The sequence below is a fragment of the Crassostrea angulata genome, chromosome 6 (assembly GCF_025612915.1).
Source record: "Crassostrea angulata isolate pt1a10 chromosome 6, ASM2561291v2, whole genome shotgun sequence".
NCBI lineage: Eukaryota > Metazoa > Mollusca > Bivalvia > Ostreida > Ostreidae > Magallana > Magallana angulata.
This window is the reverse complement of record NC_069116.1, coordinates 57,235,982-57,248,800: the sequence shown is the minus strand read 5'-3', so window position 1 is coordinate 57,248,800 and position 12,819 is coordinate 57,235,982. Positions and strand designations below refer to the sequence as shown.

Below are 12,819 nucleotides of genomic sequence, written 5' to 3'. Positions count from 1 at the left end.
GAATTAAAACTCTATCCTATATATAAGGCAAAAAATAATTTTAATGAATATTATTTTCTGGTTTTTCTTAACTGGGTTTCACTGCAAATTCAAAATAGGCAAAATAAATTTTCTGTGTTTACCCTATATACTGAACAATAGAAAGACTTAATATAAAAAGTGGCACTATTGACTTCTTGTATTGTACCATGCAAACAAAATAATAGTTTTCTGAACTTGTACAGCAACACAAGTTGTTATACTGGTAGTCATAGAAATAATAAAATCTAAAATAATTGCAAATGCATTAATAACAATGGTAATATAAGGTATCTAACAGTATTCTTAATATATATTTGCATTTCACGTGAAAAAACGTCGTTTACGCAAAATCTCCCCCTTAGCCAAGTTGGTAGGGGGGAGATTCTCCCACATAGCAGCTTTGAAAGGTTAACAGGTATGAGTGACATAGGTACATTATCATTTGCTGGAATTTTGAAACTAGATTTTGATACCGGAATATTGTAGTTTAACTGTTTGTGGTTTATTTTTTAAACTAATTTTACCGGAAGTGGACAAATTGTTTACATGAGAAACGAGTTGAGAAAGATATCTAAATTCGTTTCTATTTGACTAAAAGACAGTCCGAAGATGGATTGATTAAATATTAACTCAAAATAATGTCGAGACAAACAACTTCACAGTCACAGGTATAACGTCACTTGATCAATATTCATTATATGTGAAAATTCCATGTTTCGAATTTTCTCTTCAATTTCAAGGAATGAAAATGTCCGGAAAATTTTATTTTCATAGATAATATTGACTGTTGGTAAGAAAGGTTTGCAGATTTTTAATGATGCTTATGATTAACATAATTTGTTATGCAGTTGCTTTTAATTATTGTTGGATTCGGAGCAATCGTATAAATATTGTGATGGAATGATCACATGCAACTCGGAGTTTGTAAACATTCCCATTTAATATAATACCATATGGTCAAAATGTTTATATAACATCTGTATGCATGTGATGCTAAAAAATTTAATCAATATAATGAATGATATGACACTTTGTATACAGTGGAATGAGTAATAATTAAATTTATATTAATCAGGTTTTGCTTGATTTACATCATATGTAACCGTTTATTTTATAATATTTGATGCATATGCAAGTGAGAGTTAATGCTGGAGAAAAGGACACCACAAATTCAGTAGAATAAATCAACTCTATCACAACTTTTTTATGTTAAATGAGATGAGAGGCATTGTGGATTTAATTTGTTGATTGTGAACATGCATGTATATCAGAAAAATTGTGGATGTAAATTTACAGAGAGGAAGCCAGCGTAGTAATGTTCCATCTAGAGCACAGTCACAAGGGAGGGTAAGTTAATATGGGAATTGGCAACTAAGCCTCCATTCTACTGTTGATTCCTATAATTAATCATGAGGAATTATATTAGCGTAAAATTGCAAGAAGCTTTCCATTTTTTAATCATTAAGAGGTTGAATCTGTTTTTAAGTCCCTCAGCAGAGCAGGCACTTTAGTAAATTACTTTATACTAGCAGTAGCTCGATCATGATGTCATAATGGTTTTCTAGGAGGAACCTATAGACAGGCGAACATACATTCCTCCCGATGGATATGATACAGATGCCATGAAGCAATTCAGATCATACTTGGCAGAAACAGGTGTAGAGGAAACCTTCAAGAAAATGGTCAAGTTGCTGCTGAACCGACCCACCCTTCCTTACAATCCCTACCCAGGGTTTGTCCTGAGATTCAGACAGTTTGCAGAAAAGTGAATCTTGCCTTGTCTTTATGCTTTGGATGATTCAATGATTTGCATGCTCACTTTGCACTCTTAGATATTTTAAAATCAAACCATCTATTTTCTTATTGTAGATTTCACATGGAACAGGAATCCATAGAAAAGATCCAACAATCTCTAAGTAAGTATGATAAGAAGTCTTAAACTTATCAATGTACCGGTATAAAATGTTGGGTTTTTTTTGTACTCAAGGCTATTTTTTTTACTTACCAATAAACTTTGAACACGATGATATGAATGATAAGGATGTTTACTATTATTTGGCTATCTGACTTTTACATGGATGTTTAACCATCATTTGTTCAATTCAATTCATTTATTGACAATTACCATGTCAGAATACAGTCATGAATATGAGTTAATTACATAAAACAAAACATTAAACATAGCATTGCCAAAGTTAAACATTAACTAATAAATCTACAATAGACAAAACATTAGGTGAACAAAACTAGGCTTGTGTGAAGACTATTATTGGTATTCATAAAATTGTATATAAAGTGTTAATTGTTGACTTTCCTTTCTAGCGTTCAAACAGTTTTTTAGAAAACAACATATCCATCTAGCAGCTGTAATGTTTTTAGGATTGACAAGTTCCTTAATGGGATTGACATTTGTATATGTGTTCACAATAAATATATCATTATAATTCAATCTACATTGGTCATATTTTGAACAATGCAATACAAAGTGTTTCTCATCTTCAATAAACAATTTGCAAAAATTGCACACATTTTTCTCTTGGAATAGGAGGTCTAGAATATCTACCATTATTTAAATAGGAAAGTATCTAATTTTGATGTAAACTTTTTATCCTAGGAAATGCTCTACAGGAGACCTACATACCTAACCTGTTTTGTGTGAAGGGACATGACACAGTGTGGGGTTTGTCCAGCATCCTGAGGGCTGTGAATCCGTCATCTCTGGAGAAATATCAGTGGCTGATGGATGACCTCACCCCCCACCCAGAGGACATCATGTCCACACAGGATTACTCAGTAAGTATATATATATACGGGGTCAGTAGAGTGTAGACAAATACATGTACATGTATATGTAAACATTATTTCAGCCATCAGCATTTCAAATCTAGAAATGAAATTTCTTGACTTGATTTTTAACTTCATGTATAGATAAAGAACAGTACAGTCACTTTTGATGATGGATTTTCAGCATTGATTTGATAGGTCAATCATGTTTCATTTAGAAATGTTTAGTGTCATTTGATTTACAGAATCAAGTGATGTTAGCATTGGTTGGTCCAGCAGTGTTTGATGGAACATTCTATCCTTATGTACATAACATACAGATCAGAATGGAGCATTTGGTCACCGGTCCAGACGTTAAGGAGGTCAGTATAAAATCAAGGTACTGACATTACTGAAAGTCAATATACTCAAGATCAAGACTTTCATCACTAACCCAGATGCTAATAGGTCGATCGATCAGTACATGTATAAGGTCAAGGTTCCCTTTACCAGCCCAGATGTCAAGGAGGTAATTTGAAGGTCAAAGTTATCATTTCTTTGTATCGTAATTTCTTATAATCATGTGATTTTTTTTTGGCAGGGGAATAACAGTCTAAAAGACTACATTGACTGAATGCTGGTCATGTACCATATGTGTATCGTGTTAACTTTTGAATGTATGTATGTGATCTAATGCAATAATTTTGTAGGGAGTGGCTGTCTTTGTGAACAGTGTAATGGCTTACATTGATTCTATGTACTCCAACCCTCGACACCTGATCCTAGGTAAGAATCTTGTTTGAGCTGTTATCAAAAGTTTATGTTCACTTAATGTGAACAATTCTTTATTTGAAAACAAGAAGGAAAAATTAAATAAGGATTTTCTCTTCTGAGACAAATCGTATATAAATACACAAACACTCACCTGCATTTTATCTACATTTAATCAAGGCGTGAATATACCAGATATTGATGAGGAATACCCAGATATCACAGTGTATGATCTATGGGACCCAGATAAAATTCAAGAGGAAAAGGTAAAAACTTCGAAAAGACCCATGGCATGTGTAAAGAATTTCTTTGATTTGGACATTCCTAGTATTTCATTGCAATATTTTATACAATGGGATTGGGCACATTAGTTCTAAAAATTTAATTTTTCCTTTCCCTTAATTAATACTTTTTAATTTACTGCTATGCGATGCTGATGTAAAATTAGCAAAATATGATTGGGTCTAGTTCCTGAAGTAAAGATAAATCTGAACCTAGAAGAGAGATATGTTATTGAGGATTTAAATGCTTTTTATTTGTTTTGCCCAATGTAATTTTACATAAAGATGTGAAGAACTTAAATTAATGCAGCATTATGGAAAATTTCCCAGGTGTTTATTGTAACCATGTTCATTTAATCTACAGGAGGAGTTTCTACAAGTTTTGAGTGACACTGTGATTGGAAACAAGTATATTTGTATGGAATGTATATTAAAAGCTGATCCTTACTACCCAAAGTACATCAGAGCACAAGTTCAGTTTGGTCTCAACTTCATTGAAATCAGCGAAGAGAATGTGGAAGAGGGGTAAAGTATTTGTTACAATTGATTAGATCTTTATCAAGATTGGCTGGATTCTAAATGTTTCATTGTGTGAAGATGAAGACCTTTGGTTATTACATGTAATGTGTGTATATGCATCTTATTTTGTTTCAGACTTGTCAGTTTCTGTGAGTTTCCAATGGCTTGTTTACACGAAGGAGTGTTCCTGAGCAGGTCCCATGCAGAGCAGTACATCTCCATTTTCTCTCCACAAGTGGATCCGTTCCAGAGGGATGGACCAAGATCAGCTTGTATGTCATGGTCATCATTCTTTTCACAACACACTCAGCCATAATAAAAATATTTATTTTATCGTAGAATTGCAAATTAACTTCACATTCTAAAAATTGTTTTACATTATCATATATGAGATATAAGGACTTTAATGATTGATTGGTAATACATTGTACTTTGAAAGAATGCACTAGATTTTCAATAAAGATAGACTTATAACACTATATGTATGATCAGTGGGACAGCCCCCTGGGGCAGACAAACTGGAGATTGGTGGTCCAAGGAGTATGAGTCGACAGAGTAAGAACCGCCAGCCCACCTCTGCTCAGGACCAGGGCATCAGAAACATCAAGCGCCACATGTATGACAGAACCACCCACATCATGCCCAGGAAAGTCCGGATTGACGGCTTCCGAATCGGAGACGAAAATAGCTATGGTCCCTATGCTTGGCAGATTACTACTCCAATCAAGTATGTACCTCCATGACATACTGTAAATGTCTTATGTTGAATATGAATAATATTTCGTGGAAAATAACTTTTCACAACTAGCTGACATTTGATTTAGCACGTATCTATATGTACCTATTTAAATTTGTTTAAATAGGACATTTGGCAATATACTTGATTTTGCTGAATATAATTGCCAAAAAAAGCTAAATAAAGTACATCGACAAATGTAATAAAATTTAAAAATTCTGTTTGTTTTAAAAAAATAATGTTAGAGTGTATCTCATGAGCTTTTTCCTGTCAGGTCACACTTCCAGAAGAGGATAGCGGGCCATCATATGCACGCGGAGCTGTGTGACGCAGTGTACTGTGCCATCATACTCCTTCTGCTGGACAGGTCCGTCCTCTGTCTTTTGTCTTTATACGTCAAAAATGTAAAGACAGCCAATATGCTAACACAACTGATAATTAAAATATTGCATCATGTATTATGATTGAATATTTGTTATTACCAGGATGCATGCACTGGTACAAAGTCATGACCATACGTGTGTCATTAAGCTTATAATCAATGACGTTTGAAATTCAGTATCCTTTTGCCTTGCAGAGATTCCTACGCACAGGAGCTTCCATTTGAGTTGTTCCGACTCCTACACAGTACTGTGGGGCTGTTGTACTTACTGATGGAGCAGAATAAGTCAGTGCGCTACATGGTGAAGGGTTTCTCCAATGTAAGTCATTCAATGAAATTCCACATTGGTGTTTTCATCCATGAACTGTCAATACATTTGGCTCCCCATTGTCGGAATAATTGCTATTGCATTGATATCATTGGCGTTTCTATTTTGCTAATTTACTCTGATGTAAAGCCTTCTAGACTGCTCCCGTAGGATACTGTAAGTTATGAATCTTCCAAACAACTGTTGTACATGCATGTATTATTAAACTGGGCTTTAGTAATCAGAATATAAATGTTAATCAATTCTGAAATTTATTTAGATATTCTTACATTTTAAATCTTTAATCTCAACAATTCTGTTTAAAATGAAAGTGTCAGGTTTAACAAGTCTCCATTGTACATGCAAATAGGTAAAACAATTAAATACAGTTGCAGTATCTGTTAGATAGGTAGATTTAGATTCACACATACTCGGATGTGAATGGACCAGTATAATCTTCTCTAACTTGATTTTTTCACTTCAGACAAGTCAGCTTCAAGTTATCCGAGAATACCTTGCTCTCTACAGAGAAGCAGTGGTGCATTTGTTCCAGAGTTCACTGTAAGTCTCATATCAATATATCTAGTCTTTAAAAGGTACAAAAATATTGAGGAAACTATGTGATTTTCCAGTACAAATGTGCTTTGGGAAAATACCTGAATGAGAACATGTACAATGTATGTTTCGTATCCTCATATCTAGCTAGTAACAGATATTTGAAGGTAATATCTGAAGATTCTTGTGTGCTTATAAGTGACAAACAGTGTTCAAAGTTGCAGGAAATTTGATTTGCCCACTGCTTAGAAAAAGAATTCAGTTTTGTGTATCCTTAATTATATTTTGTATATTGGTTCAGTGTAGGAGACTATAAATACTTGTCCTATAATACATTTTAGAAACGACAGAAGCCTGGAACAAAAGACGGCTGGGAAGATCATTGTGGCCCAGGTGGAGGATTTCCTGCCGGGGGAGGGGATGTCCTTTGAATCAGTTCTAGATGTCCAAATGGTAACATTTATTTAGGTCATTTTTAACCTCAAGGTCACTGTCACATAATATGTAAATAATCGAATTTTCTTTTATTTTGCCCATGGAAGAAGATTAGCTCTGTATCTAACTATTAGTGCTCAAATTCTTAACAATGATTTTCTGGTATTTTTTGTTCTAGGCTCTGAAGACATTAAAGGACATCAACTGGTACTGTCTAACATTGTCCATACAGTTAGCAGAAGACTCTCTCAGCCAGACCCCAGTGCTAAAGGTATTCTCTCTCAGATGTACATATAAATATCCTGTGTTAATATATATCTCAGGTGTATATGTAAATACACAAGTACATTAACATCCAGTGACATTCACATATGAAGGCTAAATTTTCATGGCCTGCTAAATTGAATCTGACAAGAATTAAGTGTAGCAGTAGAACTACATGTACAGTGTATAGAAGTAAAATTCATGTCTCATTGTCATATTTAGGAGGTGATGATTGCCATGAAGAACACATTTCCCAAGGTCATTCCTCAACCTTTGACCCGTCATAGACAAAGGCGTGACCCAACGGTAACAATCTCACACTGCAATTAAACTGGCCGTTAAATGTCAATACACTTTGATAACTTGATGAAAAAGGAGGTTATTCTTTGTCTCTCTAGGGTACAGAGATGGACGCCGATGTTTCCCATGGACTGGAGCATGAACATATGAAAGATCTACTGCATGAAAAACTCAGTGAGTTGTATAATGAAAAACCCATCCAATCTTACTCCCAAATATCATAAGAAATAAAAACTTTAAATTGTTAAAGTAGACCAGCAATCCAATTTGTTGTATATGTAAACATATAATATCCTCAATTTAAGTGCGTCTGTGTTGGGGCTTGATTAAAATTTTTTTTTTTTTTAATTAACAGTATTTTTTAAAAAACAAATTTTAGTTATTGATGTAAACAACAGTATGGAAAGTGGAGATTACAGCAAAACTATAGCAAAAGAAGCAATTCTCATCCAGGTAAAACACAATAATATTAAATAGAAATGTTTTGCTCCTGTTGTTTGAATCCTTCTGTATATTCTATGTGGTACTGTAGTAAGTTTTGGTTAATTACCAGATAGAGGAATTACTTTACCACAGGCACATAATTACAACATGGATTTTATTCTTATTCCTTTTATCTTGTGTCTTCATTCCCCTTCTTGCAGTACATGCTGGACACTCATCTAGATGGGGTGTGGAAGGAGTATTTACTGGAGATAGCCAGAGCACAGTTCTTTCCCCCCAACCCCTACCCCAGACTTGTCTCTCTCCTCAGACAGCAGGCCATGAGGTATTGTAACATACATTATGTAATGTAAATGTTTAAGGAACATTATATAAATAGTGCCTGTTTGGGAGGGTAAGAGTTGAAATTGACACCCCGAGAAAGCCATTGTCAACCGATGCGAAGCGGAGGTGACAATGGTTTTCTCAGGGTGTCAATTTCAGCTCTTACCCTCCCAAACATGCACTATTTGTTTTATTATACTGAATGTCTTAATTCTAAGGAAAGCTTTACGGAATAACGTGGATTCTATGGTGAACCGTACGCGCATAATTTACACATATGTAACAATTTGTTGTGTTACCCGTTGTCAGGTGTGTTGCTAATGCTGAGGGTAATAGAACGGATTATCAACTTTGTCTTAACCAATCAGATTTTAGTATTTAACATGAAAGTATAATAACAATATTTAAACGTCTTGTTTTTATCCATGATGAAAATGAGGCACCTGGTCATTACCGAATTTATGTTATTTGAATGTTTCTCCACGATGAAAATCTTTCATTGAGGAAGTATGTATTTCCATGTATTTTTCATCATCTCCATGTGTTAACTTTCACATGTACAATGAGTAAAGAATGATTTGAACATTTTTTTGTCAGAATGGACCTATTTTTTGAGAAGCCAGAGCAGACAGAAGCTGTGTTACTGGCCACAGAGCTAAAGATGGAAGATCCAGAAAATTTTATCTACACAATCAATGGAGTCGATGCATATGGTATTTCTAATAAAAATTCAATTTTGTTCAGATTCCCATTCAACTACCGGTATAAAACTACCCTTTGTTAAGCAGATGCCATTATAATTTTGCCATGCTCTGAATTTGTAGGGACATCCAGTGCTGTACGAGTGTTGGACACTGGAGCTTTCATACCACTGAGCCAGATTATTCAGCTCTTTGTTCAACAAGACTACATTCAAAGGAAAGGAACCTACAGGGTATATCTGAATTCGATTTTAAAGAAACGAGGAAATGTAATAATTTATGGATAGATATTTGTGCTTGGTTCAAGTATGTGTACCGGTACTTGTATAGATTATTAGAATCAATATTTCCCGTAGCTGCAGGTTTGTAGCTCCCGGTCTGATAAAAATTGGATGGATGGATGGTACTAATTTTTTCCACAGAATTTAGGTATAAATAAGGACAATCAGCCCAAAACTAGTGCACATTTTTGTGCACAAAAAATACACAATTTTTTTAATGGGTGGCACTTTAGGTCCCAAGTTGTCCATCCGATTTCTTTCAAACCGGGAGCTACAGACATGCAGCTACATTCCCCATTTCTTGGGCATTTATACGAAGTTTAATTATTTAATATTCAGTATGTGTATTTACATGTATTTGAGATTGTGTTGTAGGCAGGGATCTGCCTGGCCCTGAGTGGACCCAGTATTCTGTACGGGAAGATGCAGCCATTCCTAAATGAAGTTGAACTGCATGAGCACTATTACATACAGGGACCCCCAGGCTGTTCCGGGGATGGCATACAACTCTTCGCTATGATGGGTACGATTCATAGAGTCCTAGTACTATGCTAAACATGATTCAAATTTAGCTAACCTACAGTGGGTAGTGCAAAAGTTGCCTTACCGCAAGAAGTTTCCCGAAAAATTAAAGAGCAAACTTTTCACGACTTTTTTTTTTACAAAATTATCTGGAAAATGTAAGTTATACGTATAACTTATAATCCATCACTTTCAAAAGTGTCTATATTTTTAGTTACTATCATGTATCACAATGAAAAAAGTTGCTTCTTTAAACCCCAATATTTAGTATTCCTGAAATTTCCAATTGCAAGGAATTGTAATAGAGTGTGGTTGTGCATTACTAGATCTTTCTCTTTTTACAGTATATAACCATGTGATGTGTATCACTATATTTGTGTCTGTTTACAGTGTATAACCATGTACATGACATGGTGATGAAGAACACCATCCCGGTGGTGGGGGTATTTTTCGGGGAGATGAAGTGGTCCTGGGAGGAGGTGGTGACCAGAAAGCAGGCCTTTATGGACATGTTAGTGGGGGCCACCTCTAGGAGTGAGCCTGTCTTCTTAAAGGTACACATGGTGAAAACCAGTAAAATTAATTGTTAAAGAATTAAATGATGAAATCAATTGAAACTCTTAAAACAGCAAAAGGAATTTGTATTAAGTACCGGTAGTCAAGAAATAATACTAGAGTTATTCCCCCTTTTATCATTTACAGGAAATAGAGTTTAGGTGTACTTGTATGTGTACATTTACAGGCATTCATTCTGATGGACCACTGGAGATATATCCCTGTGAGGAAGTACTTCTTACTTCACTTTATCACAGATGATGAGCTAGAGTAAGTACACTTAATGGCAGTAGTTTTAGAGTGACAGCTTTTAAATTAAAAGCTTATTGTGACTAGTCCATCATTTAATACATGCATATTATTTTGCTTTTTTTTCAGTGCTGAGATCTTTTACCCTGATAACCCTGTAGCCTTTTATCAGAGTGTTTTTCTTTCAAGAGACAGGGTAACTTTTAACACTAAGGCAGACTACATTTACTTTTATTCATAAAGGCATAAATATGTAATTGATTGTTTAAAAGATATTCAAATTAATAACAATATTTATCAAATTGTACAAGGATGGATTTTATGTAAATTGCATTGTAATTGCAGGCAGCCTTCCACTATCAGAATGGGGGACCGACCAATGGCGGCGACCCAATGAATGCAACCAATGTCCGACAGGCCCAGCAGTTCCTGGATAGAATGATCTCTGTCTCCAAGGATCGCTGCGATTGGATGACCGTTCACCGAGGGCTGCTGCTTAAAAGCCTGATGAATCAGGTAATATCCACAGCATGAAAAATCTAAGATCAATGCCAAATTTGTAACTACTGTGGAATCATTAGAATTCGTGGTGGCCCAATTTTCGTGGGTAGCCCTCCCCCACGAATTTACGTCTTCCACGAAAACAAGTTTTGAAGTTATTAAAACTGAAAACTAACACATCCATGAAATTACATCCCCATGAATAAGCAAAAAACCAACAATCCACGAAAATTGGCCCCCACAAATTTAAATGATTCCACAGTAACTGATATTTGAGAGATTTTTAATAGATGTAATTAATTTATATATAAAGTACATCTGTAATCAAAATCCTAATCAATACAATATTGGCATCAAGTTCATTAAGTGCAATTGAATTCATGATTGATTCTCATTTTCACCTAGGATAAGGTGCACCTTGTAGAGTCATGGAGAATGTTACATAGCATGGCCGCCCAGATAGAGTATGTTATAGGGATGCTGGACTCCCTGCAGGACCTTCTGGTCATCACGATGGAGTCTCTGGAGTACGCAAACAGAAACAGCAGCCGTGGGGCCACAGGCAACAGCCAGAGGACCAAGAGTCGAACACCCCGCCAACTAGGGGTCATTCCTGACTTTGAGGTACATGCAGATACAGCTGTCTGATTCTAGGCCAGAGAAAACTAATCTATAAGTTTCTCAGGTCAATATTTTATCAAACAAGTAGAGGTATAAAAATGTGCCATGCTGGAATTTTATTCTTATTGCATTGGTTGATAATTTCATTTGACTTTAAAAAAAATAAAAATTGAAATATTTCCCCTTCATAATATATAACAAAAAGGTAATCAGTGTGGCAGCATTTGGCATGGTGCTATAATGCCAGATATACTAAGAGCCTAGACTATAAGAATTTAAGGGAAGTAACTCTTGTTCAATGTTTATCAGTGTACGGTAGATGAAGCCATTTTTGGGCGGATGACCATGGTCATGCATAAAAAGTTAGTGGAGGTCACTCAGGCGCGGATCTTCATGACTGGCACCCCCCTCACTGAGTTCCTAAAGGCCAAACTAAAGACCTGCATCGAGGAAGACCCACGACTGGATAATTTCTACCTGGCTTTTAATACAGAGGTAACCATTACAGTTCAGACGCGATGACAACATTTTAGCATCAGTTATTATTTGTTGTCTTATTAAAATGTTAAAGCAATCCTATTTCAAGTTTCTTGTGATCTTTTTGGATTTCTTTTTAAATATCAGCATTTACTTTACAGTCTCTTTTCCGACTGGAGGAAGTGAAACACATGTTGCGTTTTGTGCAAGATAGTTTAGCAGCAGATGTTCACCACATTTCTCCTAATGCTATTTCCGCAACAGAGAACCTTGCTCCTGACGAAATTCTTCAAGGGCGACCCAGTTCTGTGGTGTCCTACATGCTCAATGACCCATATGTGTACCGTCAGCGACCCCAGGCTCAGATGATGCAGACCATTCTAGAATGACCTGACCAGTTCAGCTGACATTGAAGAAAGCTTCCAATTCGTCTTGGACTTTTGGCATTTCTTCTAGATCTCTAGTGGATACATGTGTATTGTAGAGGACAAATATACATTAGTAGAGAAACAAACAGAGGAAATCCTTCTAATGTGAACCCTAAAGTGATAGGAGTTACCAAGGTCCTTCCTTGAGACATCAACACATTACTGGTGAACTTCTATTGCCGGTTTTCTCTAGATGTCCAGTATTACTATATGACGAATACTCATACCTTGCTCAGCTTCATAAAATAAATGATTACATTGTACATGTATTTAAAAAATTTATTTGAATAATACATAGACTGTGATATAAATAAAGCTGTGATATAAATAAAATATGTAAAAATACCTTATGCAATACTTACAGTAACCAGTAAAAATTTTG

The 12,819-nt window shown here is 35.4% G+C and overlaps 1 protein-coding gene across 2 annotated transcripts; it reads left to right on the top strand.

The window, feature by feature from the left end:
* Positions 1 to 550: 550 nt before the first annotated feature.
* Positions 551 to 12,683, top strand: LOC128186826 (uncharacterized). Of its 2 annotated transcripts, XM_052856744.1 has the most exons (31): positions 551 to 689; positions 796 to 811; positions 1,318 to 1,368; positions 1,587 to 1,786; positions 1,891 to 1,937; positions 2,636 to 2,814; positions 3,051 to 3,167; positions 3,495 to 3,570; positions 3,736 to 3,821; positions 4,201 to 4,361; positions 4,491 to 4,627; positions 4,848 to 5,082; positions 5,366 to 5,458; positions 5,669 to 5,792; positions 6,265 to 6,341; positions 6,677 to 6,788; positions 6,949 to 7,041; positions 7,257 to 7,340; positions 7,433 to 7,508; positions 7,714 to 7,787; positions 7,979 to 8,103; positions 8,700 to 8,815; positions 8,927 to 9,036; positions 9,460 to 9,607; positions 9,997 to 10,160; positions 10,349 to 10,431; positions 10,540 to 10,606; positions 10,756 to 10,926; positions 11,317 to 11,535; positions 11,842 to 12,027; positions 12,171 to 12,683. In XM_052856744.1, exons 4-31 carry the CDS (start codon positions 1,644 to 1,646, stop codon positions 12,396 to 12,398), a joined length of 3,531 nt encoding a protein of 1,176 aa, XP_052712704.1. In that variant the 5' UTR covers positions 551 to 689; positions 796 to 811; positions 1,318 to 1,368; positions 1,587 to 1,643; the 3' UTR covers positions 12,399 to 12,683. The 2 variants fall into 2 exon arrangements, with proteins under 2 accessions (XP_052712704.1, XP_052712703.1); XM_052856743.1 differs by lacking the exon at positions 796 to 811.
* The last annotated feature ends 136 nt before the right edge of the window (positions 12,684 to 12,819 follow it).

Coding starts and splice junctions, on each gene's coding strand:
- LOC128186826 (XM_052856743.1), top strand. CDS start 660: ATGTCGAGACAAACAACTTCACAGTCACAG. Junction 690..1,317: donor AAACAACTTCACAGTCACAG/GTATAACGTCAC, acceptor GTAAATTTACAG/AGAGGAAGCCAGCGTAGTAA. Junction 2,815..3,050: donor TGTCCACACAGGATTACTCA/GTAAGTATATAT, acceptor TTTGATTTACAG/AATCAAGTGATGTTAGCATT.